Source organism: Oryctolagus cuniculus, chromosome 2 (genome assembly GCF_964237555.1).
Source record: "Oryctolagus cuniculus chromosome 2, mOryCun1.1, whole genome shotgun sequence".
Classification (NCBI taxonomy): domain Eukaryota; kingdom Metazoa; phylum Chordata; class Mammalia; order Lagomorpha; family Leporidae; genus Oryctolagus; species Oryctolagus cuniculus.
The window spans coordinates 65,097,420-65,124,501 of record NC_091433.1 but is presented as its reverse complement, the minus strand read 5'-3'; the positions used below and the strand labels follow the sequence as shown (position 1 = coordinate 65,124,501).

The window sequence follows — 27,082 nt, the reverse complement described above, 5'->3', positions numbered from 1 at the left end:
ACAAACAAGACAACGGCACGGGCAGTCACCACTCTGCTGTCCCACCTCCCTGCAGCATGGCAGGATGGCACTCCCTCATTCTCTGGATGCATGGGCAGAACTGGCCAAGGGACTGGCTCGGGCCAGTGAAAGACTGAGTGGGAGGGATGGGTACTTCTCACAGCCTGTCAAAGCCAAAGTGTGCAAAAGTGCACACTTCTGCCCCCTGCAAGCTCGCAAGCCGGACAACAGAGAACCCCGGGTGGAGGCTCCCTCCACTCGGGCCTCCTGGGAGAATGAGGGGCAGAGGCTGCTGACAGTCAAGCAGGAAATGCACCTGCACCTTTTGAGGCCTCAGAGATTTCCAAGTTGTTCCTGCGGCGTAGCCCAGGGTAGTCTGACTGATGTACTGAAAGCTGCACTTCGGAAAACACAAGCAGCTGATGAGAAACTTCTATCTTCTCTTCCACTTCAGGAATGTAACTGCGCCCACGGCCCAAACCTCTGTCTCGGCCCCCACACAGCTGCCCAGCATGGGTCCCATTTCCAACCCCCTCCTGGCTTCCCACTGTGTGCAATGCACTTTCACCCCTGAATCACCACTGTTCCTCCCAGGGCCAATCTTATCCACTCAACAAGCAAGAATTGCTGACCGTACGTGAAGAAACGCCTTCTAGGGACTTGTAGGCAAGAGAGTAGGAAGACAAGACATGCTCTCAGCCTCTGCTCTGAGGGCTTTGAGTGGCAGGAAATGGAACTGGTACCACCAGGACCACAGGAAGTCAGGGCTGGGTTGCAACCACAGTATGAATGAGGATGAGCAGGGCTTCACAGGCAGAAGGGAACAAAGAGGGTGTTTTCTTGTGTAGACTGCTGGCTATGGGGTTGGAAAACAAGAGATTACCACAAGATATGCTACTGTTTGACAGAAGAGGGGAGGGAATCCAACCTGACAGGCCCTCTACTTGGAAGATCTGGAACGATGGCAGTGCTCATGACAGGGGGATACGAGAGGGCCCATCTGTCCTTATTTTACAGCCTGCACTCATGACAAACAGCTTCTCCTGTCCACCCATTCCTCCTTTTCCTTACTCAATATATCTATTACATGCTCACTAAAGATTTAGGGGCTGGGCTTCTAGAACATTCTTATTACGAGGTTTCCTCTAGTCAACCTCTGCCCTCTCTAGCAAATGACATCTATCACAGAGCAGGAATCATCTGTGTGTTTGTTTCCTTTGACTGCATGACTCATTTTTCAGAATCAGAAATCTCTCCTAGTTGTCACACACATGAAGTTTTTCCAAGGGCTCCAAGGTGCCGTGGTCTGATGATAAATGTTTAACAACTGGCTCTCTGTGGGAGAAGACGAGAGCACTGATCTGCAGGGCTCTGCCAGTTTCTGTGGTGTGAACACTACCATCACTGTCTTCTAAGCGATCAACGTGACGCCATTAAGTCGGCAAAGGGCAGGCACAGTTGGCTCCTGCGCCAGTGACGACCCCTCTAACATGATGCTCAACGTCTGGCACTTGGCTTTTCTTGTCGGTAAACCTTGCTCTGATCTTTACAGATGCTCCTGCGCTCTTGCCCCACCGTAGCTGTTTCATGCTCTAATTCCTAAGCCAGAATGCCATTCTGCACCCATGTCTCTTTACTTTGAAAACCATCTCCTGCACAATGGCTCCAGATTCCCCTCTGCCTGGTTCAAGTCGCGCTGACAATTCAGTTCATCGGTGACCCGCCTGTTTGCCAAGTCTACCCCCTTCCTCGGCACTCTGGCTAAGGCTTCTCCACACTGTGCTGCTGAAGAAGGAAGTGGCGACGAGAGGGGCCAAGAGGAGTTTTCACTCAAGAGGGATGGGTATTCTCAAGCATGATGCTTGGTCGTCTCAACAACGGATGCCAAAGAACCTCCTGAAAATGCTGAGGGCTACGGAACAATTTGCCTTTAGAAAAAAGAAACCCGTTTTTATTACCTGCAATTAAGTGGGAAGTGAATGAGCGGGAACTGGATGTTGTCTGGCCATGCAGCGCAAAAGCATGAGCCCAGAGCAGCCCCAGTGGAGAGCACGGCCTTACTTCCCAGGCTTTGCGCCCGCCTTCCCGTCCACAGTGCTGAAGCTCCGGCCTAGCCTGCCCGCCCCACGCCCCTCAGTGTCCTCCTTCCGGTGTCTGCAATTGTACTTGGGTGTGGAGGCCCAGGATCTCCCCCAAGGAGCCTCTTAGGCTCTGTCACCCAGATGAGCTCACTGCTGTCTGGCCCAGCCCACTCTTCACAGCCCACTCTCGAAGGTGCGGCCGAGTCACTGATGGCGCTCAGCAAGCCGTCTTAAGCCAAAATGGAAATACTAAGCAAACTTGTTGTTAGCATCTCAGCTGTCAGGAAGTTTTGAACGACTTGACCAGGATGATCTTTGAATTTATTTAAAATTCTCTCAGATGTATCCTTAATACTCACCCAGAGACCTCTGGCCTCCAGGAATATCTGCGCAGACCTATCCCATCCACATTAACTCTAACTTCCTTAATATAGCCGTTGGTGCAAGTTATAAACTATAGCTTACTCCATTACCAGGATGTTCTTCAGGAAAGGTACCAGGTTTTAGACTCTTGCCGTGACTCGAGAGCCAGGTGCACCGTGGAGACAAAGCAGCCGTCGTGTGCGCAGCCTGGGCTCAGCAAGCTCCGCTCCAGAGATCCTGCAAACTACACTTCACCTGAACCAGTGCAGGTTCCAAACCAGTGCTGAACGCAGGCCCTCAAGTGCATCCTCTGTCTCCGTCACTGACTCAACATCTACGTCTCTAGTCACAGCGGCTTCATTCAACAGCCCAGGAACGTGCAGACCCGGCACTGAGCGGTTCTGGAATCTGCGCTCAGCAGTGCGTGATTTTAGGAGAGTAGGATGTGTACGTACCCTTTTGACCCTCAAACTGCGCCGTTCAGTGGAGTTTCTCACAAAGAGGGATTTTTTAGCCAGCGTTGAACTGTCACTGTCACTTCGATTTAACTGGAAACAAAGGATAAAAAAAAAAAAATCACTGTGTAACAGATAGTGCCATTTGATGTTACAGAATTGAGAAGCTCATCAAATATAGCAGGTAGTGATAATATGAATTTTTTTAAGGAAATCCTTCCCAAACAAGTTTTTCCCTGTTCTATGGTTTTTGAAAATAACTTAATTTGTGACATTGTGAATAAAGCATGTCCTGCAGTGCCACCATCCCATGTGGGTGCTGGTTCAAGTCCTGGCTGCTCCACTTCCGATCCCGCTCTCTGCTATGGCCTGGGAAAAGCAGTGGAAGACGGCCCAAGTGCTTGGACCCCTGCACCCTTGGGAGACCTGGGTGAAGCTCTTGGCTTCTGGCTTTGGCCTGGCCTGGCCCTGGCCATTGTGGCCATCTGGGGAATCGACTGGCAGATGGAAGATTCTGTCTGTCTCTCTCTGTCTCTTTGTAACACTGACTTCCAAATAAATAAATCAACCTTTTAAAAAATTTAATTTTGCTAACCAATTTAAATGACTTACTTTTGGTTGCAGTTAATAAAAGTCATATGTTAAGGAAATTATACATTGTCGCTCCCCGTCTTCGTGGAGGAACGACACAGGACCCTGCGTTGTTCTTTTGTCTGCTCGGCCCTCCCCGGGTTTGCTGCTGGTTCTTCCCGGGTTGGCTACCAACCCTTCCACCTCCGTGGAAGGGCGGTTCCCCCTAGCCACTTTCCCCACTTCCGCGGGGGAGCGGCACACCACCGGCCGGCTCTCTCGGGGGCTGCTCAGGTGTTCCTTCAGATAGATGTTCCTGGTGCATGTTGTCTCTCTCCTCCTTTATAGTCCTCTTCCACCAATCCCAACTCTGCTACCCACACGCCGAGTACGCTGCTCTCCTCCAATCAGGAGGTCCTACAGTTTGTTGGTTGAACTGGAGGCAGCTGTGTAGAAGCTGTTTCTCCCTTCTCAGCCATATTGTGGGAGAGCAGATGCATAGAATAAGTCTTAATTCCAGTAACAGTCTAGTCCGAGTTGCTCCCCACATACATTTTTTGTATTTTTAGTTAAAATGTTATATTCAATTTTATAGTTTTAACAAATTACTTATTTGAGAGGCAGAGAGAGAGAGAGAGTGATAGAGAGAGAGAGAGAGAAAGATTAAAAGTTCCCATTTGCTGGTTTACTCCCCAAACGCTGGCAATTGCTGGGACTGGGCTGAAGCCAAAGTTGAAGCCAGAAGCTGGGAACTCCAATCCAGGTATAGGATGTGGGTAAGGGATTCCAGTTGCTCGAGCCATCACCATCGCCTCCCAGACTCTGCATCAGCAGGAAGCTGGAACCAGGAGCTGGAGGCAGGTTCTCAGCATGGGACTCAGGCATCTTAACTGCCAGGCCAAACACTCATTCCTCAATACTCATTTTTTAAAAAAAAAAAAGGTTTATGTAAAGTACAGAGCTCAAGGTCAGAGTTAAGGCACAGGCTGTGACATCAAGAATGCTCTTACAACAGAAGAATCATACTCCCTCCCTCACCCGCTGCAGGTCTTTGCCGAAATGTCATCTTACCAATAAACGCCACTGTACTCCTCACTCCCAGCCCCCTTAATTTGCTCTACTGTTCTCCACAGCACTGATGCCCATCAAGGTACTTCACAGCTTATTCACAGTAATCCCTGTTTATCACCTGCAGAGCTCGCCAAGAACCAAAGTTCTGCAAGGGCAGGGCTCTGGGTCTGTGTTTCTTGATGAAAGTGCTGCAGAGCAGACTAATACAACATTTGTTAACTTTTAATTTTAATAGCCTTTCTAATCAATTTATAATATTATATCTGAGGCCAGCATTGTGCAACACTGGGTAAAGCTGCTGCCTGTGATGCCAGCATCCCACATGGGTTCCTGTTTGGGCTGCTCCAATTCCAATCCAGCTCTCTGCTGGTACACCTGGGAAAGCAACAGAAGATGGCCCAGGTCCCTGAGCTCCTGCACCTGCATGGGGGGACTGGGAGGAAGCTCCTGACTCCTGACTTCAGCCTGGCCCAGCCCTGGCCGTTGTGGCCATTTGGGGAGTTAACCAGTGGATGGAAGACCTGTCTCTCAGTTTCTCCCTCTCTCTGTAACTCTGTGTTTCAAATAAATAAACCTTTAAAAAATGATGAATCTGTCTTATTATAAATCACAAATAATTCTGAAGGTAAAATTTGGTAAACTGACATAAATCCCAGAATTTCTGTCACAGAACTATGGATCTGATTTTATATCTACGGACATTATTAAGAGATGACTTTTGGGGTCTGGCACTGTGCTGTAATAGGTTAAGCCTATGTCTGTGGTGTTGGCATCCCACATGGGTGCCAGTTTGTGTTCAGGCTACTCCACTTCCAATCCAGCTCCCTGCTAATATGCCTGAGAAAGCAACTGAGACAGCCAAAGTCTTTGAGCCACTGAACCTATGTGAGAGACCCAGAAGAAGCTCCTGGTTCCTGCTTTGGATCTGCCCAGCTCTGGCTATTGTGGCCACTTGGGGATGAAACAGCAGATAGAAGATCTCTGTCTCTGTCTCTCTCTCTAACTTTGCCTCTCAGATAAATAAATAAATCTTAAAAAAGAAAAAAAAAAAAGATGACTTTTGCTCTAAAACCCATCTCCTGGTTTTCAGCTCTGAAAGACTAACATGATTTGAGGCATGCATGAAACACAGCAGATATGTACAAAACACCTATCTCAAAGTCACTTTGTTTCTAAAGACTTAAGTCTAAATACATCTGGTAGCAAGACCCTTAAACGCCACTCACTTGCAGATAAGTCATGTTAGAACTAACGAGAGACGCTAGCTGTGGCGCCAGAACAAACTACACACAATCGCAGCCGCGGGACGATGCCCACTGTGGAGCATTTCTAGCCAAGCGTGCTTGCAGCGACGACGCAGATTCTCCCGCAGCATCTGTGGCAGAGGGGAAGACGCCCCTGCAGCTTACCCTGCACACGTACTGGCTCCGCTGGCCCGGCGAGAAGGTCTGTGAGCGTACGATCATGCCGCTCCGTGCCAGCGGTGGCCGGCCCGGGCTCAGGCCACTTCGCTCTTTGGGCCGAACCGCCACTCCCCCGCTAACTGCTTCATCTGTGTTCGTCTCCTTATCAACCTGCAAGAGAAGTCAGCAGGTCTTCTAAGTAAGAAAAGCCTACCTAAGAGTACCACAGGGACTCCTCTGGCTGGGTGGCTGCTCCGGAGAGCAGGGCACGCGTGCAACTTGGGAAGGGCAACTGGGAAGGAAGGTTTTCTACTGAGAGCTCTTGGCAGGCTGCCCAACGAGGTTGCCCACGACAGCAGAAACGTCTCTAACAGGCCAGGCTTCAACACGAAGGCTGGGACTGAAGAGGCTCCACAACTAATCCTGTCTGGGAATGTATCATCGTTAAACACTACTCAGCTTTCTAATCAGATTTTTTTTCCCCAGAATAAATGATTAAAGACAGGACGAACTACATAGTGTAAATTTAAATAGAACATGCAGTTAAACATATATGAATGGAAGAAGTGTCGTGCAGCTGAATTTGGATTCTTCACTGGATCTTTGGGAATGTAACAAAACTAAAATTTAAACAAAAATGGAAGTTTCTCAAAATACAAATGAGGGAGGCATAGGCATATGTTTACTGCTAGTTTTACCTGGATTCCGAAACTCACTTAATGAGCCTATGCCTTTGTGGAAGGACACACTTGGACAGGGTGTATTATTTCCTCACAAATAAACAGGCATTTTCTAAATTTTATTACCAGCATTCCAAGAGTGGCGGGATCCTCAAAGTGTAAAAATGATTTTCCCCACTAGGGGACCAGTGAAGCTACCTATTCAATAGCTTGGTTGGGACCTCTCCTCGAACTGAGTCAACTGCCACTTTCCACAGACTTCAGTCAGAACACTATCTGACCAAGATCAACTAAATATCTACCTGTGTTTGCAATCAAAATAAATTACATCATATCTGAAACTTGATAGAATTCAGTCACCCTTTTAGCCAAGAAATTCAGAGAATACTTCAAAATCAGTATTCACAAAACACAGAGATCAAAAGGAGCTAGCACTGCTTCTTTTCTTACATCAAATATTCGTGGAAAAATCAGTATTTTGGCACATTAAAAAAAGTCAAAGCATCTACAATGCTTTTCAGAGCCTATTTCCACCAACGTGTTTCACCAGCAGCTTCTGGTACAAAATCCTGCCGTGGAGTTGCACCTGAGGAGATACAGGAGCATCTGAGGAATCTAGCTGGTGCCTGTGAGGCTGAGCACCCACCAGCGTGGGCGTCCCCATCGGCGGCTGACTCCCAGGGTCTTTGGCACTCTCGCTTCCTCTCCTACTGCCGCCTTCACTCATCTCCGGAACGTGAGCTCGTGAGCTGGAGTCTGGGGTGCAGCTACTGCCCTCCAGCAACTTAACTGCAGCCTCATCTTCAGCCACAATGTCGGCGGCGGCCACTCTCAGCAGCGTTAGCCTAGGGTGAGACAAATAAAACACACTGTAAGTGGAGCACCCATGCTCACCGAGGAGTGCAACCTGGGCATGCGCACCCACTTTCTGGGAAACAGCGTGAGCCATTTTTTTGACTGGAACGTTTAACTACGGATCTCAAAAAAATAAAATTTTCACTTTACTCTCTAGCAATCTGTGGTAAAACCACCATAGCATGGTACTACAAGTTAAACTTGGGAAACAGGACCTAATTCCCAGATATTAAAATGCAAATATGCTAAAACTCACACACAAAATTTAATCCCAGCAGTAAAATATATTGGCACTCACTGCGTAACAGTGCATTACCAGTTGCTGGTTAATCATGAAAGCAGTCAGACAACAGAAGAGAGTTCCAAGCAGGTCAGAGTGAATGAAGACAGAAGGATTAAAATGTCTGTTCCTGACCATGCCTGCAGACCAGCATGGCGTACGGGGCGTCTGACCACTACACTGACGCCAGACGGCCACACCACCTCACGGTTAACCCGACCCTGGCACCGCTGGGCGGCGTCACAGCCGCTCCGGAGCACAAGCGCAGTCTCAAAGACACGCCAGGCAGGAGTTCCAGCTTGCTTCCAGCTTTCCAAGCTTTGCTGAGCTTCACCTTCTTAGAAGAACATTTTGCCAGTTGACACTTAAGCATCAAAATCTAACGGCAAGTGGCAACACAATGACAAAATGGCAGATTAATTTTTAAATTTCTGGCCGTGCAATGAAAACCAGGGGGAACCAACGACCACTACTCTGAGTTATAAGTTCTTTTATTTACGTATGTGTGAAACAAACCGTATTTTACACACCTGAGGAAAATGCAACACTTCCAGATGCTATAATGAACTCATAATCATGCTACCTGTTCCCCAGGGCTCTGCCTTCTATTCACTAAAAGGACTTCTGGTAAGCACAAGGTCTCTCTGCACCTTTCTACATCACTCCAGCAGGTCTTCCTTTGAATATCCATGAGTACTGTCTATGATGTACCCTGTCACTCTGAGTTTTAAAACCATGTTATGTAGATACATATACACAAAAGCATTCTATATATGTAGGTGCAAATGTGTGCTAACAGTAGTTCAACAAACCTAATAGAAGAAATTAAATATATTTAAAAAAATCAACCTAAGTGGTTTTACATTATACTTAAAAAAACAGAGGTACTCACTAAAATTTTTTTTAGAGAACAGATTGCAACCCAGGAATGACAGCTCCGGACAAAAGCTGTAATAACCCACCCACACCCCCTGTTTCTCTCAAAAGGACACAGTATGGATAAAGAGAAGAAAAGGAAAAAAGTAAAACTGGTAACAAATGAAGGAGTGTTCAGAAGCTGCTTTCTAAATATCTGCTTTGTCTTGCCAAAGCCCAAATGTACTTCTAGAGGTTTAAATAGTCAGCTTTTAATTCACCTATAACTCTACAGTAAAGCCACTATATCTTTCAAAATTAATAGCTTGGATTTAAAAAAAAAAGCTCAGAAAACAGCATGAAAAATTGTGGCTAATGTGCTACATTTGTCCCTTGTCATTACCTTCTTCAACTGTCCGGTGACCAAGCACAGACCTTCCCTCGGCTACAGCTCACTACAGATGCGTTGCTTCCATAAAGGAGTCTCTAGAAATTTCTTATGAGAAACTAAACACATTCTCTTTAAGTTCCCTACAGCAAAAGGAAAGGATGGTTTTACCAGTCGCCATCTGGACCCCCCTGCTCTGGTTCCTCCTCCTCTTCTTGTGCTAATTCTTGTTCTACAGCCAATAGCTCAGCTGATGTTCTTGCAAGCAAGGTTGACACTGCATCCTGGAGAAAGAAAACAAGGGGCAATTAACATCATATACCCCAGACAGGCTGTAAAGACTCTTGAGAGCAGGACTTATACTTCCAGCTGTGAAAGGGAAAGCCTGGATGAGGCTGAACTCTCCTGCTGAGAACAAACATGAAAGCTGAGTACAAGGAAGCAAAAACAAATAAAAACTCCCAACTGTTTTTAAAGCAGTGAAGAGCAACTAAAGCAAGCAGGACGAGAGGGCCAAGATCCCAGGGAGAAGGGGATCACAAGGTGAAGCTACCATCACTGCTACTGGTGTTTGTCAATTCTCTAAGTGAGGCCTGTGGGCTAAGCAGACGGTGGCTGCCTAGAACTGGCCCTGGCAGTGTGAGCAGAAGACTAAAACTGAGCTCTGGACTCCAAAGGGAGTCAGCCCTTGGGGCCAGATACAGTGAACTGTAAAGTTAGCCCAGGATTCTGTGTACTATTCCTGTCAAGGCATTCACCATTTCTAAGCTGGATATGTGCAGACAAACCAAGCAAAAAAACTTTGTCATAGATCTTTCCATCACCCTTCTCCAGGAAAGAATATCACAGAGTGAGACTAACATAGGATAAAAAGTATAACAAAACGTTCTTATCCAATGGCACTATAAATCAACTAGACCTAATATCTCTAGAACATTCTGACTAATAACAGAATACATAACCTTCTTAGGTTCACATGAAACATTCTCTGGGATATACAAAACCACAAAACTAACTTCAATAAATTTAAAGACTGAAGTTACACAAAGCATGCTCTTTGGCTACACTGGAATTAAACTAAAAATCAACTAAATATGAAATGAGAAATTAACAAACATACAGAAATTAATACACTCCTAAATAATCTACCAAAGAAAAAAAAAATCACAAGGAAAATTACAAAATAGTTCGAGAGGAATGAAAATTGAAATACAGCATACCAAAACTTAGAGCTACTGTTAAAGCAGTGCTTAGAGGAAAATTTTTAAACACCTAGATTTAGAAAAAAAGGAGAGGCACCAAGATGGTGGAATAGGGAGGGAGCTCACTGTTTTAGTCCAGGGGAAGATGGTCAGAAAACGTGGAGAGACTGAAGTCTCAGGGAAGTTTAGGGAGAAAATGACGGAGGAAACTGCAAGCAAATTGGAGTGGGAGGATGGGTAGGGTGAGAAGAATCACTACCACTATGTTCTTAAAGTTGCTTTTATGAAATGCATTAAGTTTTTATACCTTAAATAAAAGGTTTCTGGGGGGAAAAAAGAATGCATCAAATTAGTAACCTAACTTTCCACCTTAAGAAAATGTAGAAGGCTGCTGGGCATTTGATCTCTGGTTAGGACACGCGCATCCCATTTCAGGGTGCTTGACTGGATACTTGACTCTAGCTCCTGACTTCAGGTTCCTGCTAATGCAGACTCTGGGAGACAGCAGTGATAACCAAAGTAACTGAGTTCTTGCCACCTGCTTGGGAGACCTAGATTTGAAGATGTGCTGTTGCAGGCATCTTGTTTGAACCAGAGGATGGGAGCTCTCTCCGTCTTTCAAATAAATGAAAAAGGAAAAAAAAAGGTAAAGAGCAAAATAAACTCAGAGCCATCAGAAGGATGGACACAGTAAAGACTAGAATTGAGGGGCCAGCGCTATGGTACAGCAGGTTAAGTGCTGCCTGAAGCGCTGGTATCCCATATGACCGTCGGTTTAAGTCCTGGCTGCTCTATTTCCAATCCAGCTATCTGCTAATATGCCTGGGAAAGCAGCGTAAGATGGCCCAAGTGCCTGGGCTCCTGCACCTATGTGGGAGACCTGGATGATACTTCTGGCTCCTGGCTTTGGTCTGCCCAGCCCTGGCCATTGCAGCCATTTGGAGAGTGAACCAGCAGATGGGAGCCTTCTCTCTTTCTGATTCTGCCTCTCCCTCTCTCCTGTAACTCGCCTTTTAAATAAATAAATATATTTTTTTAAAAGGTACTAGAATGGAATTCATGAAACAGCATACAGAAAGCCATTAGGGAAAACATATGTAACTAAAAATTGGCTCTTTCAAAAGGCCCTTTAACAAATCTTTAGCTGAACTGACCAAGAAAATTTGAAAGAAGGCTTCAATTAATATGATTCAGGGTGAAAGAGGGATATTATTACTAACCCTACAGATATAAAATGGACTATGAAAATTATATACCAACAAATTAGATAAGCAAGATGAAATAGATAAATTCCTAAGAAGACAGAAGTTACTAACTAACTCAAGAAGAAAATTACAAATAGACTTAGAAAAAAAAGAGTTGAATTTGTAAATGAAAACTTCAACCAGTAACAGATGGCATCACTGCTAAGTTTTACTAACTATTTACAGAAAAACTAATATCATTTTTTCCCTCAAAGCCTTCCAAAAGTAAAAAGGAGGAAATGCTTCCTAACTCATTTCATGAGACCAAAATCATTCTGATACTATAATCTGATAAAGAGGATCAGTGTTGTGGTGCAACGGGTTAATGCATCACCTGCAACACTGGCATCCCATATGGGCACCAGTTCGAGTCCCAGCTGCTCTACTTCTGATCCAGCTCCCTGCTAATGTGTCTGAGAAAGCAGAGGAAGATGACCAAAGTGCTTGGGCCCCTGCACCCAAGTATAAGACCCAGGTGAAGCTACTGGTTCCCAGCTTCAGCCTGGCTCAGCCCCAGCTATTGCAGTAATTTGGGGAGTAAACCAGCAAATGAAAGACACCCCCCCCGCCCCCCACCGCTGCAACTCTGCCTTTCAAATAAATAAATCTTTAAAAAACCTGATAAAGACATCACAAGAAATGAAAATGATGAATATAGACACAAAATCCTAATTAGAATACAGCAAATCTAATCCATTAATGTGAAAAGGCCCTACACCATGACCATGTGGGACTTACCCTTGGGATGCAAAATTGGCTTAACACCTGAAAATCAATTAACAAGCCATAATAAGTGAATAAAGGGCAAAAGTCACATGATCATCTCAATAGTTGCAGAAAAAATAATGGGGCAGCGCTGTGGCACAGTGGGTTAAGTCTCTGCCTACGGCGCCAGCTGATCCTCTTCTAATCCAGCTCTCTATGGCCTGGGAAAGCGTGGAAGATGGCCCAAGGACTACACCCACATGGCAGACCCGGAAGAAGCTCCTGGCTCCTGGTTTCAGACTGGTGCAGCTCCGGCCATTGCAGCCATTTGGGGAGTGAACCAGTAGATGGAAGACCTCTCTCTCTGTCTCTCCCTCTCACTGAATGTAACTCTACCTCTCAAATAGATAAATAAACCTTTAAAAAAATTGTCAGACCCAATAGCTTTTGATGATTAAAAAAAAAAACACTCAAGGAACTGAGAAAGGAAGTTTTCTTCAACCTGATAAATGTCATGTATGAAAAACCGACAGCAAGAGTCATACTCAATGATGAATGGTTCCCCTCTAAGATCAAAAACTAGATAAGGATGTCTGATCTTACACCTCTTCCAACATTGTACTGGAAGCCCTAACCAGGGCAAATAAGCAAGAAAAATAGACAAAAAGCATTCAACTAGGAAGGAACAAGATTATCTGCAGAAAGATATGATCATACATACAGAACATCCTCAGGAATCCACTAAAAACTATTAGAATTAATACACAAGTTTATCAAGGTTGCAGGATACAAGAAAAATAAGCAAAACTCAATTAGGCAATGAATAATCAGAAAACGTGATGAAGAAAACAATCCCATTCACAATAGTATCAAAAAGAATAAAATACTTAGAATAAATTTAACAAAGTCAGTCCAAACTTGGATTCTAAAGACAACAAGACATTGTTAAAAGAAATTAAGGAACACTTAAACAGAAATGCATCCAGAATCCATGGGACAAGGAGACTGAAAACTGTTAAGATGAAAATACCCCTGAACAGACCTGGAGTCAATGTTATTCCTTTCAAAATCCTTGCTGCCACTTTTTGCAGAAATTGATGAACTGATACTAAAATTCATACAGAAATACTAGGGACCCTGAACAGGCAAAACAATCTTGAAAGTGAGAAGCAAAATTAGAGGACCGTCACTTCCTTCATTTCAAAATGACTACAGAGCGAGAGTGATCAGCGTGGTACAGTCACAGAGAGGATGGAACACAACTGAGGGTTCATATATGCACGCTCACACTTAGGGCTGACAGGATGCAAGATAATTCAAAGAGGGAAAGAACATTTGTTTCAAGAAGTGGTGCTGGGACAGCTGCACTCAAAGGAACGGAACTGGACGATTTCCTCCCATCTCACATTAACAGCTTAAACGCACCAGGGATCTAAGCCTGAGACTCTTCCGAGGAGACACTGGGCGAATCTCCGTGGCATTAGGTGAGGCAAACTCTTAGACATAAAATCCGCAGCTACATAATGAAGAAAGAATGGATCCCCTGGACTTTTATCAAAGTTAAAAACTTTTGTGCTATAAAAGTTCATAACTAAGTGATGAAAAGATACATAACTCATTACATCAAGAAACACAATTTGCAGTTCTCCAAGCTATTAAGTAGAGTTATCACATGACCCAGCAATTCCACTACTAGGTATACCAGTGTACCTGGGAGAAACCAAAAGGTGTCTATACAAAGGCTTGCATACATGAATGTTCATAGCGCCATTATTTGTAACAGTCAAAACACAGAACAACTTAGATGCTCATCAGCTGATGGATAAACAACATGTGTTACATTCACAACAGAGCACTATTTGAGACTAGAAAGGAATTTAATACTAGTACTGCTGCATTGCGGATTTACCTTGAAAACTGCATGCTAACTGAAAGAAGACCACCACAAGAGGAAAACAGCGAATTATTTCATTTGTATGAAATGTCCAGAATAAGCAAATTGAGACAGAAAGATCATCAGTGGTTGCCTCGGGGGAATCAGGAGTGACCGCTCATGGGTGCAGGGGTGCTCACTGGGATGATGGCAATGCCCTAATTGTCAGATTGCCAAGATGGCACAAAACCCTGTGAGTATACGCCAGTCCTCTAAGCTATGGCTAGAGTGCATGAACTGTCCATTTAAGTGGGTGAATCACTTGATACATGGATTGAATTACAGTAAAGCTAGTTCAAAACCATACGCACAGGGTGATGGTTCTAAATGCAAACCTGGGACTGTGACAGAAGCTCCACAGCTGTGTCTGCTTCCCTTTCACCACCTACTGTGACGTCCACCAGACCTCCCTGCACAGAGCAGGTGGTCAGTACTACACCGCTGCTTCATCTTTCCTCATTGACATTCTAAAACAAACTCGAACTCAGCTACAATACCACGAATGCCAAATCAGTGATGAATGGCCTCACAAAATGTCCCTTTGCAAATCCTTTCAGGCACTAATGCATGACTGCTGGTTGTAACAGACTGTTCAACAGCAAACACTTAGGGATATTGATGTGACAAATGGAAAACTAGGGCCTGGGTATTGTGGTGTTCTAGGTAAAGCCACCATCTGCAATGCCAGCATCTAATATGGGCACTGCTTCATGCCCCGGCTGCTCCACTTCCAATCCAGCTCCCAGCTAAAGTGCCTGGGAAAGCAGTGGAACACAGTCCAAGTGTTTAGGCTCTCGCACCCAAGTGGGAGACCCAGAAGAAACTCCTGGCTCTTGGCTTCTGGCTTTGGCCTGGCCCAGTCCTGGCTGTTGTGGCCATCTGGGGAGTGACGCAGTGGATGGAAGATTTCTCTCTCTCTCTTTCTTTCTCTCTTTCTCTAACTCAGACTTTCAAAATAAATAGATAAATCACTACAAAATGAAAACAAAAATTAAAAAAAAAAGAAAGAAAACTAACACACTAATTAGGCTTAATGATTTAAAATTTGCAAAAATCTAAGAGTGCCAAATTGATAACCTGCCAATGGAATCAAGTATGTGAACACAAGGTATCAAAGTGTGTATTTAAATAAAAAGGTTTGGGGCTGGTGTTGTGGTGGAGTGGGTAGAACCTCTGTCTGCAGTGCCAGCATCCCATATGGGCGCTGATTTGAGACCTGGCGGCTCCACTTCTGATCCAGCTCCCTGCTAATGCACCTAGGAAAGTAGCAGAAAATGGCTCAAGTGCTTGGGCCCCTGACACCCACATGGGAATCCTAGAAGAAACTCCTGGCTTCGGCCTGGCCCAGCACTGGGAAGTGAACCAGCAGATTGAAGCTCTCTCTGTCTTGTCTTCTCTCTTTGTAATTTTGCCTTTCAAATAAATTAAATAAATCTTTAAATAAATAAACGGTTTTCAATGGCCACATAAAAAAGTGAAGCATGATCCTTTTATAAATCTTACTTGAAACAAAGCTGGAAATTGTCTTGCATTTTTATTTTTTGGGCTGAGAAAAGGGTAAAGCTATGAAAGGAAAAGAAGGAAAGCCAGAAAAAATGAATAAAAAAATCATGAGTCTCAGAGAAGTCTGTGCTTCCCATCGCTCTATTAAATCTTAATGACTGTTCTCTCATTCTGACTCACCAGATCTATAGAGTCTCCCAATGGCTGGTTTGGTTGAAATACGGAATCCTCTTTTTCTTCTTCATTCTGTCTACAAGGCATTTGCTTGGAAGGAAGCAAGTTGTACCACAGAGTGAAGATCTCGTTGGAAAAAGGCAAATCTGCCAGGCTGATCTGAGTTCCAGCCTATGTGAAATGAAAAGAAAAAGAAAGAAGAGAGAAATGAAAATGTTTAAATTAGTCTTTGTTCTTTATGACACAATCAAGATTATCAGGTGAGCTCACTTTAGGGGAAACAAATCCCCATACAGTACTTATGATATAAAAGCACTGGTGGGGTTTTTTAAAGCTCAGTGCTGTCTTGTGTTTTCTAGTAGGACTAAATAAGAAATCACCCCCAAATTAAAGTCAATCCCGGCATCACTGTGAGATACCATTTCATCAACAGCTAATAACTAAGCGTAAAGCTTTTTTTTTTTTGCAAATGTGTAAATATTTTAAGAATTGAAAAACAAAATAAATGATAATCCTAAACATAATACTTCTTGTAATAAACCATAGAAGTGACTTAATATTCACAAACAGTCCATTATCCACTGAAAATTTTTAAAACAAATTCAAATGCCATACTGGTTCTTGAATAAGAATCATATAGGGAAGTTTCTCTTTGGACAGGAAGGTTACAGAAGAGTCCAAAAAAGGAGCGGCTAAAGGCTTTCATGTTCTAGCACACCACACACAGCCGGAAGCTAACTGAAACTATCTGACTGGTTGTGAAGAGATCCCGATGAGCACGTTTAGGAACTTTACTGAAGGCTCTGATGTGGCACAGGTAGAAAGTCTGCTCTCTAGCTTGTCATTTTCTTTATTGGTGGACATTATCAAACTGTTTTTTTTTCCCCAAGAAGAAACCTATCACTCTTCAACTTTTGTTCATCAGGAAATAGGCGTGGGTCTGTGCTTCCCACTGGACTGCAGAGGAGCCCTCAGCTGGAGACGCTCACACGGTACCCCTCCCGATGCCTGGGCCTCAGCACCAGGCAGCTCTCCTGGCACGTGGTTTTCTGGTTATTAGGAACAATGGTGGCTCAGAGTCATAATTAGCTAAGCGGGGAGTCTTCCGTTGTGGCATCTGAATATTACATTGCTCTAAATACCGTCTTCCTGGAGGTGCTGATACTGTGGTGAGGAGAATGAGTGGAGTAAGCGAACTGTATACTCAGTGTATTGCTTAATTTAAGTCTGTAACAGTGAATTGTGTGCCGGGAAGTCTTCACAATCTGTGGCTCAAGTGGCTGCGTGCCCCTGGGTACGTTCTCTAAGCAGCTCTTGATCTGAACAAGGGGGAATCACACCTTTCCTAGTGACTTTCGTAAGGCTGTCTCGAAGTGAGACACGCAGTGCTCAGCACGGGGCTTGGCGCTGGGAGAAGCAAACGTGCTGCACACGGAACTGTCACAACAGAGGCAACAGTTCTTCTGTTGTCACAGGGTTAAACACAAAGTAGAATTCATAGAGTCAGCCGGCGCCACGGCTCACTAGGCTAATCCTCCGCCTTGTGGTGCCGGCACACTGGGTTCTAGTCCCGGTCGGGGCGCCGGATTCTGTCCTGGTTGCCCCTCTTCCAGGCCAGCTCTCTGCTGTGGCCAGGGAGTGCAGTGGAGGATGGCCCAAGTGCTTGGGCCCTGCACCCCATGGGAGACCAGGATAAGTACCTGGCTCCTGCCATCGGATCAGCGCAGTGCGCCGGCCGCAGCGGCCATTGGAGGGTGAACCAACGGCAAAGGAAGACTTTTCTCTCTGTCTCTCTCTCACTGTCCACTCTGCCTGTCCAAAAAAAAAAAAAAAAAAAGAATTCATAGAGTCACAATTCATAAGCACATTTTTTTTTTTTTGACAGGCAGAGTGGACAGTGAGAGAGAGACAGAGAGAAAGGTCTTCCTTTGCCGTTGGTTCACCCTCCAATGGCCGCCGTGGCTGGCGCGCTGCAGCCGGCACACCGCACTGATGCGAAGGCAGGAGCCAGGTGCTTCTCCTGGTCTCCCATGGGGTGCAGGACTCAAGCACTTGGGCCATTCTCCACTGCACTCCCTGGCCACAGCAGAGAGCTGGCCTGGAAGAGGGGCAACCAGGAAAGAATCCGGTGCCCCGACCGGGACTAGAACCCGGTGTACCGGTGCCGCTAGGTGGAGGATTAGCCTGTTGAGCCGCAGCGCCGGCCCATAAGCACATTTTAAAAATCTGGAATAAGAGAATGAATGATGGAAATCAATACTCCAGGGCAAAAAAGAACCCACACAAACCAAATAGCCACTGGCTGTGCCTCAAGGCATCAGGCAGGTAGACGGCAGCTTCAGGGCTGGCCACAGAGCAATAGGACCGCGAGGTCACCTACCAGGCACTCCTCCCTCCGGTGCTTCTTCGCAGAGCACAGATCTACTCGCAGCGTCTTCTGCTGTAAGGCTGCTTGGGAGATGGCCACTCGGAACACATCGCTGAACAAAACGGATTCTGTGGGCGGATGGACTTTTGTCCGAAAGAGACAGCTGACGTCAGCTGAGGAGGGAAGCACAGCGACCCTGAAATATCTGCGAAGAGCAAGGATAAAATGGGTTTCATAGCTCCTTCAACTGCTCTGGGTTCATGGCTGCTGCTTGGTATCTGCAAAGGAGAGACGTGAGGCACTGGCGAGTTCCCTGTCCAGCTACAGCACTGCTGCCGGGGCGGTCACTGCTCGGCTGCCGACATGCTCTTTTTAACCACCCGTGCCAACTGCGCGCTGAGCGTGCCACGGCCCAGCCTGCCACGCACGAGACTGCAGCAAAGGCACGTGATTGGGAAGTGAAGAGGAGGAAAGTCCGCAGGGCAAATTTCACATCCCACCTGCGCCGTGCACAGTCAACTCCAAAATAAGTTATTCTGAGCTCAGGAGGGCAGGAACACACGTAGGGACCGGAGACTTTATCCCATATCCTCATAACTCATATCCTGAGCATGAGACAAGAGATGCTGGTGCCCACTTCCCAGAAATGGGATACATTATGCTACTAGAGAAGAAGAAAGGCTGAGTAGCATATTGTTGAGAACATTTAAAACAGATGGAACAACAGCTCGAAACATCACCGTCCAGCACCTCTGGAGTCTCAGATGTGACAGGCTGTGTTCAGAGTCTATGCTTCACATCATTCAACGGAAGGCCCACGGTTCCCGCGAACTGCATGAAGCCTTTTCCTTGTAATCCCAGAAAGACAACGCCCACCAAACCTACTCCTAATCCCGTTTCCCGGCTTCTCTAACTCCATTCTGAAAACACGCTTTTCTCCAAGTAACTTCACACTCAAAGGCAGAACGAGGAACGCTGTACTACTTTGTACTTTATATCAACATTAATTCTGGAGACTGGGTATCAGAGATCTAGTGAGCCTGGATTCCAGAGCCCGCCCGAGGCACAGCGGACTCTCCTTCGGTCTGGGGAGTCAGCAGAGGAAACTCGTTTACTCTGCCTTCACGGAACAGCAGCAGAGGAGAGACCTGTCAGAGTTAGCACGGAGCTTTCAGTCTTACTTCGCACCAGTGGCCTAGCCACTTCAGAAAGATCTTACACTGGTTAACAGCTAAAGGCACAAAGGAGAGAAGGAGGGGGTGCTTTCCTCTTATCCTGCTGGGGGTGGCAGGTGCAAACTGGAGTCAGACAAGCCAGAAGTCACTCATGGAAACACTGTGAAGCACAAACTCTGCTACAATGAACAACAAAAAAACTCAGGGGTGGGCATTATGGCACAGTGGATGAAGCCACCACTTGCGACACCTGCATTCCATTTCAGAGTTTAGTTCGAGTCCAGCTACTCTGTTCCAACACAGTTCCCTGCTAGTGTCCTGGGGAGGCAGTGGATGAGGATCCCAGTAGTTGTGTCCCTGCCACCCACATGGGGAGATGCAGATGGAGGCCTGGCTCCTGGCTTCCGCCTGGCTCAGGCCTGCCTGTAAATGGAAGATTTCTCTCTCTCTGCCTTTCAAATAAATAAATTAATCTTAAAAACACAGTCTTGAGGTGGTGGGGGAAAATAACTACTTGAAGGTATTTATATCAGTCATTTTTAGCAGTGTCTCTATTTAGTTTATGTATGGGTTTCTGAAAGTATTGCTATGTAGCCCAAGACGAGCTGAGAAGAACAGCATTCCATATGCGTCAGCTGGGCTGATGACTACTGGCCCTGAACTACCCAGGGCGTCCTCCCACCTGCACAGGACTCTGTCACTTCCTGTGAGGTAAGGATGCCTGTCATTGCCTTGGGTAAGGTTCAGCGTTCGGGTAGGTGCACCCCTGCACCCCTTGTTAAAGAAAGTGCATGTTTTGGGGGCATTCTGCAGTTCTTCCTCAGCTTTTGAGCGGCTCTCACAGTTCACAGATTCAATGTCTGGTAAACCTAACTCCTCTTTCAACCTGTCTTATTAAAAGGCCACCAATGGCAAGCACCATTTCCATAGCGTATTTACTGGCAGGGAAAAATCACAAACATATTACCTAGCCACCTTGCCTGAATACTTCCAACTGGTATTTGTGTGTCAGCCTGGGCAGCAGACTCCCACACTCTGCCTGCTCTTTTTAGTGGTCTCACTAGTAATCCCACGCCTTGATCTCAGGAAGACTTCCGAGTCTGTGCCATTCCGCTCTAGCTCTGATGACCATCAACACACAGACAGCCACTCTCTCTTTTTCCGCTGCCTGCTCCATCATCTTGATCTAGCTCTCTTGTTTGTTTATTTTGATCCAGTTTCTTTTTTCTGATGAATATGAGATGTGAACAGACACTTGGAGAGAAAACATGCAGAACTCTCCTATATAGTTCTTTTTCATTGAGGAATATACTCTGCCGTAAGGAAAAATATCCACCTGGCCGAATACAGAGTCTTGGGGATCACCCCTCAACAGCTTAGTTCCAATTCCTTGTAATGTCACACTCAAAATATGATCAAGATCCACATCCTGACTCAGGAAGTCTAAATGCAGAGTAGACATACATGAGGATATTTCAAAAAGTTCATGGAAAAAGGAATTAAAAGATTAATTTATTTTGGAATCCAAGCAAGGTTTTTTCGGTCTGCATTTCCATGTGTGCTTTGAAGACCTCCTTTGCACGCAGCCCATTCATATCCATGAGTCCTTAGAAGAGTCCCCGGAACTCTGGCTCCAGAAGTGTGAACGGAGGTCAGCTCTCAGACAGTGCCGAAGCAACGGCCTGTGCAGCACTGGGCCGCCACTTGGCTGGGCTTCCTGGATTGATGAAGTGAAGGAACTACGAAATCACTGCTCACAGGGAAGCCAATGCTTGAGGAGAAAAACATACTCTTACATGCAGTATGTAAAATGTTCGACTGGTGACGTGGTACCGACAAGTAAGATTTTTTTTTTTTTTTTTTTTTTTAACAGGCAGAGTGGACAGTGAGAGAGAGAGACAGAGAGAAAGGTCTTCCTTTTGCCGTTGGTTCACCCTCCAATGGCCGCTGCGGCCGGCGCACCACGCTGATCCGATGGCAGGAGCCAGGAGCCAGGTGCTTTTCCTGGTCTCCCATGGGGTGCAGGGCCCAAGCACCTGGGCCATCCTCCACTGCACTCCCTGGCCACAGCAGAGAGCTGGCCTGGAAGAGGAGCAACCGGGACAGAATCCGGCGCCCCGACCGGGACTAGAACCCGGTGTGCCGGCGCCGCTAGGCGGAGGATTAGCCTAGTGAGCCGCGGCGCCGGCCCCGACAAGTAAGATTTGATCACCATCTTTTCATGTGAAAGATCAGAAAATTCCTCTAAGCCAATTGTAGGAAATACTATGCAATAACAAAAACCGTAATAACTATAATGTAATAACAAACAACTTCATTGTATTTCCAATAATCAGGCCCAACACAGCATAATTCAGAATTTCTGATTGAAAACGGGGATACAAAGTCTTGACACCTAGCTTAATAATGAGTGAACTGAGAAAGACCAAAACCTAGTATGTCTGTGTCATGTTTTGCTTCTCATCTTTATCTACTGTTGATTTATTAGGTCATCCCCCATCCTCATTTTGACAAACTGCTTAAGGACAACGAACATATCTTACAAGAAAAATTATAATTTCTTTTATTTGCTCTTCACTGACTTCAGAAGCATTAAGTTCTTTGAGTTGTTCTCCACTGATTTTACTTACATTTTTGAAGTATGAGGTATCAAGAAGGCATGAAGATTTCGAAGTTGTGCTATAATCACCATGAAACTCGAGTTTTTTGCATCGTATCTGTTAGAAGATGAAGGAAGTAAGCAATCTCCACAGATCACCTGTCACTGCACAGACTCCCGCGCTCGCCCTTCCCCACCTACCCATGCCCTACCTGAGTCCGATCTGCACCTGGGCAGTCTCCACGACGGCAGCATCCTCTCCACTGCACGCAGCGTCTTCGAGTTCACCAGGCCTGGGAGAGAACAGGCAATCAATGGGGAAACTGCCTATTATGAATTACTGTTCACTACTCAATGATTTTTAAAAAAAAATTATTAATTTTGATTTGAAAGGCAGAGTTACAAGAGAAAGGGGGTGAGGAGAGAAAGAGGGAGAGGGGGTAGGGGAGGGGGAGGGAGAGGGAGAGGGAGAGGGAGAGGGGGTAGGGGAGGGAGAGGGAGAGGGGGTAGGGGAGGGAGAGGGAGAGGGGAAGGGAAAGAGGAACTGATCTTCCGTCAACTGGTTCACTCCCTGATTAGCCATAATAGTCAGGTTTAGGCCAGGCAGAAGCCAAGAGCATGGAACTCCCTCATGGGTGAGGACTTGGGGTCCCAAGGACTTGGGCCATCTTCTGTTGCTTTTTCAGGTGCATTAACAGTGAGCTGGTTTGGAAGCGGAGCAGCCAGGACCTGAACCGGCACCAACATGGGACGCCAGCATCATAGGAGGTGGCTCTACCTGCTGATTTTGAATACAAACTGGAATCCACAGCACTCCTGCGCCATCTCTGGAGCTGATGCCAGGGAAAGTTGCCTGTTTCAGAGGCTATCTTTATCTTTACAAAACGAGACTGCCTCTGGGCTTCAGGGAGGGATCTTCCAGTGCGTGACTCATACGGCCTCGCTATGGCACTCCGGCACACTGCCACGTACAGTCTGGGTTTTCAGAAATACACACCAGAAGCTCCGTGCACCAAACAAGCACCGGCAATTCGCCCCAGTGTCCCCACCGAAATCAAGTGTACTTCTGAGGGTGGATTCACGGTAGCAGGACATTGGCAGCATAACACACACACGCACACGTGTGGACACATGCACGCACACACAAAGCTACGAGCAGTATGGTACAGACAGAAGCAGCCCTGCCGAATCCTTACTGTTTCATGAAAGCCTCATAGACGCCACTGTCCCCAGCCACAGACTCGTCCGATACAGCAGCCGACACACAAGCAGTTTTCTCCCCAAGCAAGTGGATGCCTCTTCTTTTTGGTAGTGATTTTTCCACGTCTGAGGGAGGGAGAGTGACAGCACTAGTTAGAGCTCCTCCGAGGAAAAGTGAAGTGGGCAGTACACATGGCTTGATCATGAGCTATCCAAAATAAAGCGTCCTCTGAGAGCCCAGGACACGACTGTTCAACTCAGCAACTGTAGATGACCAGGAAGCCACGACCCCCAAGCTCCCTAGGACAACGGTTCTTTCAGTCATTGTTTAGGAAACAGCACTGCTTGGTTTCTTCTCGTCCTGGAACACTCTGAGGGAAGGGGATGGACTGCCCGGGTTCTCGCTGGTTCCTAGTCCTCCTGCCCAGCAGTCATTACGGTTACACATCCTTGGGGTAGGAAACTATCTGCCTCCCCCAGCTGTCTGAGTATGCTACGACAGAGAGCTTCTAGCTCACTCAATGGGAGGGCAGGTTTCCGCCTCATTTGCTCTTGCCTCCTCTCCACATGCCATATTCCACATCTCCCGGGCCACTTTTCTAACAGAAATTACAGAGAAAATGTCTTTGACTTACAGGAATTTCTCACTAGCTAATACCATTAAAAATAAAAAAACACTTTTTGTGTTACTGAATCTTTAGCACCAACTCGCACTTAACTTTCATCTCCCGCTCATATTCATACAGGAGCATCCTGCCGTGAGCAAGGCGCTCTCACTGACAGCTGTGCTCTGCGCGTAACAAGCTGCAGGCCTGCAGAGCACTTTCATCCTCTCCTGGCCAGGGCCCTGGAGCCCAGCCCAGGGGGGACGTGCGTTCCGGCCCCCTCCTGAGCCGTGACTTTACATCTTGTTAAGATGTTTAAGTTTTAAGGCTTCAGATTACAGGATTGATTGCCGCATTTCCCCTTTTATTTCTGGCAGTAGGAATGCTTTTTCCTTGATGATGAAGTGCCTTCTCTGCGCCCACCCCCTCTCCGTGAGGGTGAAGGTGATGACATGATTTATTGATTACCCCCAGGAATAACCACAGCAGCCTGAAATTGACTTTGACAATGACAGAGACTGACTCGTAGTTATTCCAACTTGGTTTCTGCCATCCAGCAGGCACTGATGCTGGAGAGCAGGATTTACACAAAAGGGGCTCAACTTCACCTGGGAAAGACTCCAGAGCACTCAGAGAGATGAACTGAGGCTCTGACAGGCAGCCCCTCACCCCCTGGGGAGGGGCAGATGTCCCCCGGACAGATCAAGGACTGGCGACCCAAAGAGAATGGCGACCCGAAGAGAACGCATCTTTTGATGAGAACTGCGTTTTCAGTTATTTTCAGACCTGAAGCTAGCACTATCTGCAAACAGAGCTCTTGGCCTTACCTTCCCACAGGCTGACTTTTTAACAGTGCTTTGGGTAATATGATGTGCAGTAAAAAAGCTAACATCGCCTTAGTCAAGGCTTGTCTCCAGCCACACAGACTCATCAGAGACCCAAGAGCCGGGGGCAGGAAGGGGCCTCGGGATCCTGGGGGAGAAGGGCTGTGGCAGACCGCCGGCAGGCTTTCTGCTGACCCGCCCTCCCTCTCCCGCCCCCCTAAATGCACTGGTCACTAGGGGCTACTCAGGATACATGCAGACTGAAAGTAACTTGAAATGCTCAAGAAACGTAGGACTCTTCAAATCCAAAGCACAGAAGAATGCTGCAAACCACACTCCGCCTGCTTCCGTTCTGCTCTTCCTTCCATAACCCCCGCCGTCTGAGGCGGGGACTCACGGTCCCGTCACACGGTGCATGACTCATGACTGGGCCCGGCCTGATCAGAGACTTCGTGTGTTTCATGGTGTCAAACCTCCTAGCATTCACTGCCAGACAGACTGGCTAAGGTGCCCACCAGGGCACAGCCGAGAGGGCATGTGGCTATTCCCTCCGGCAGAGGGGAGCCCCCAGTGTCCACACCACCCCCTGCTTCAATTCCTTCACCAGCATGTTGCTGGCAGCTCTGACACATCCCCAGGAGGGGGCACACAAACCCCACAGCTGTTTCATATGCCCCACCAGCTGAGTACAGTGTGAAACCAAGGAACAGGCTAGGTCTGGTCTGTCTATTGCTTTAAACATCTGAATCCACCAATCACTTAATTCCTAGGACCGTATGTACATACAAACAAAAAGATTTCCCCCTCCTAAGGCGGGCTGTCCCTTTCTGTGCGATGGGACACAAGGCAGCACCAGCAGCTCTGCACAAGACTTTTTACCTATATTTCTGGCCTCAAGCTAGCCCTGGAAGAGCTCATCCACCTCGGACCAGAAGAGTGATCATTTGCCAACAAGGCACCCTCTAGTGCTCTTCACAAGCATATCTAATATAGTAAATGTTTTCACTTTGCAAACGAAAACATTTAGAGAGAGAGAGAGAGAAGAAAGAAATTCTTCCTGTTCTGAGTACCAATGCAGAACTCATCTGTCCCGCTTCCTCGGGCTGCAAGTACCGAGGTGGCCAGAAGAGGGCAGGGTAACACCATGCACTGCATCCTGTTTTGCCACTTGAACTTGAAGCAAAAAGAGTCTGGCATGGAACAAAAAATTGTATTTATATAGAATTCCCTGAGCAGTCTAAACACTGAACCTTGGTACTAATTAGCTGGTATGCTAATTGCCTTGGTTTTAATCTGTGTTAGGCCAAATTTTAAAAGCCAGCCTGCTTCTTTGCCTGGCTATTTCAGAACCACAATCTATTTGGAAGCATCAAGTGTGCTCATAAAATACATTCCCTGTCAGCTACCACACACACAGTGTCTCTGGAAAAAGCACAGGGACTTAATGATTCAACTGGTTAAGAACAGAAGGTAACTTTTACTTTCTCAAGAAAAAAAAATGCCTGTGCATATGAGAAAGCACACCTTAAATGGAGCTGACACACAGACGTCAAGGAAACAGGGCGACTGTCTGTTGGTTTACATGGGAAGAGTAAGCCTCCATTGTCTCCTTCCAAGCCGAGGTCCGCACTCACCTGCAACTCCTTCACACAGAGGCTCCCTGGGGCACTCACTGAGGTCTGGGTCCTCCGAGGCCGGCTGGGGCGTTCCTCCAGAATCAGCGTCCAGCAGCACCTGATTTTCCCTGAGGCCGATGTCCGCAAAGCGGCTGCTCAGCTCACAGTCGTCGAAGTCGGCCGTGAACTGACGCAGCGTGGCCTCGTGAGAGGACATGGGGAACGCACCCTCCAAGACCAACGGTGAGCCAGGAGGGGACAAGGAGGACAGGGAGGACCGCGAGGACAGGGACGTCACAGACTTGGGGGCCTCGGTCAGTGGGGGGGTGTGGCCAGCAGCTGTGGCTGCCACCCCGCACAGTCCACGCTGGCCAGGAGACTTGGCCACCTCGTTCTCATGGATGGTGGTGATGGGTCCAGAAGGAATGTACCCGCCTTTCTCTTGCAGAAGGAAGTCCAGTTTATACTGATAGTCCACGTCCATCTGGTCCCCCTGACTGCTGTAATAGAGCTCACTGGAGCTGAGGGAGTTGAGCGACCCTCTGCTGGAGGTGTTCAGAGAGCCACGGCTGGACGCCAGGGAGCCCAGGCTGCTCCCGGACGACATGGACAGGGTGCTGGCGGACAGGCTGGAGGAAGAGGAGCACGCACTGTGAAATCTGGTCCAGTCCGGAAAATCCCATCACAACCTCTGCAAGCTCCCCCAGGACGTAGGCCCCAAGAGAAGGAACCCGATGACACCAAGGGAGGGCGTTAATGGACCGGACCGGGGCAGGGCGTTAGCTACAACAGCCTATCTTTTCTTGTGTGTTCACTAAACCCCTGCAACCCTATTCTTCAAACACTTTGCTTTTTAATGTATTTATTTGAAAGTCAGAGTTACCTAGAAGGAGAGACAGAGGGAGGGGTCTTCCATCTGCTAGATCACTCTCC

The 27,082-nt window shown here is 46.9% G+C and overlaps 1 protein-coding gene across 2 annotated transcripts in view; it reads right to left on the bottom strand.

Annotated features, from left to right (window-relative positions):
- WWC2 (WW and C2 domain containing 2) overlaps positions 1-27,082 on the bottom strand; it is a 262,307-nt gene that overhangs the window by 34,612 nt on the left and 200,613 nt on the right. For both annotated transcript variants that reach the window (XM_008250200.4, XM_070068324.1), the window contains exons 11-20: positions 26,168-26,778; positions 23,101-23,230; positions 22,117-22,197; positions 21,936-22,022; positions 18,143-18,335; positions 15,769-15,933; positions 9,173-9,285; positions 7,270-7,468; positions 5,950-6,114; positions 2,900-2,992 (exon numbers count right to left, since the gene is read on the bottom strand). In XM_008250200.4, the coding sequence (XP_008248422.2) occupies positions 2,900-2,992; positions 5,950-6,114; positions 7,270-7,468; positions 9,173-9,285; positions 15,769-15,933; positions 18,143-18,335; positions 21,936-22,022; positions 22,117-22,197; positions 23,101-23,230; positions 26,168-26,778 (1,837 nt within the window). The remainder of the gene's footprint in view (positions 1-2,899; positions 2,993-5,949; positions 6,115-7,269; positions 7,469-9,172; positions 9,286-15,768; positions 15,934-18,142; positions 18,336-21,935; positions 22,023-22,116; positions 22,198-23,100; positions 23,231-26,167; positions 26,779-27,082) is intronic.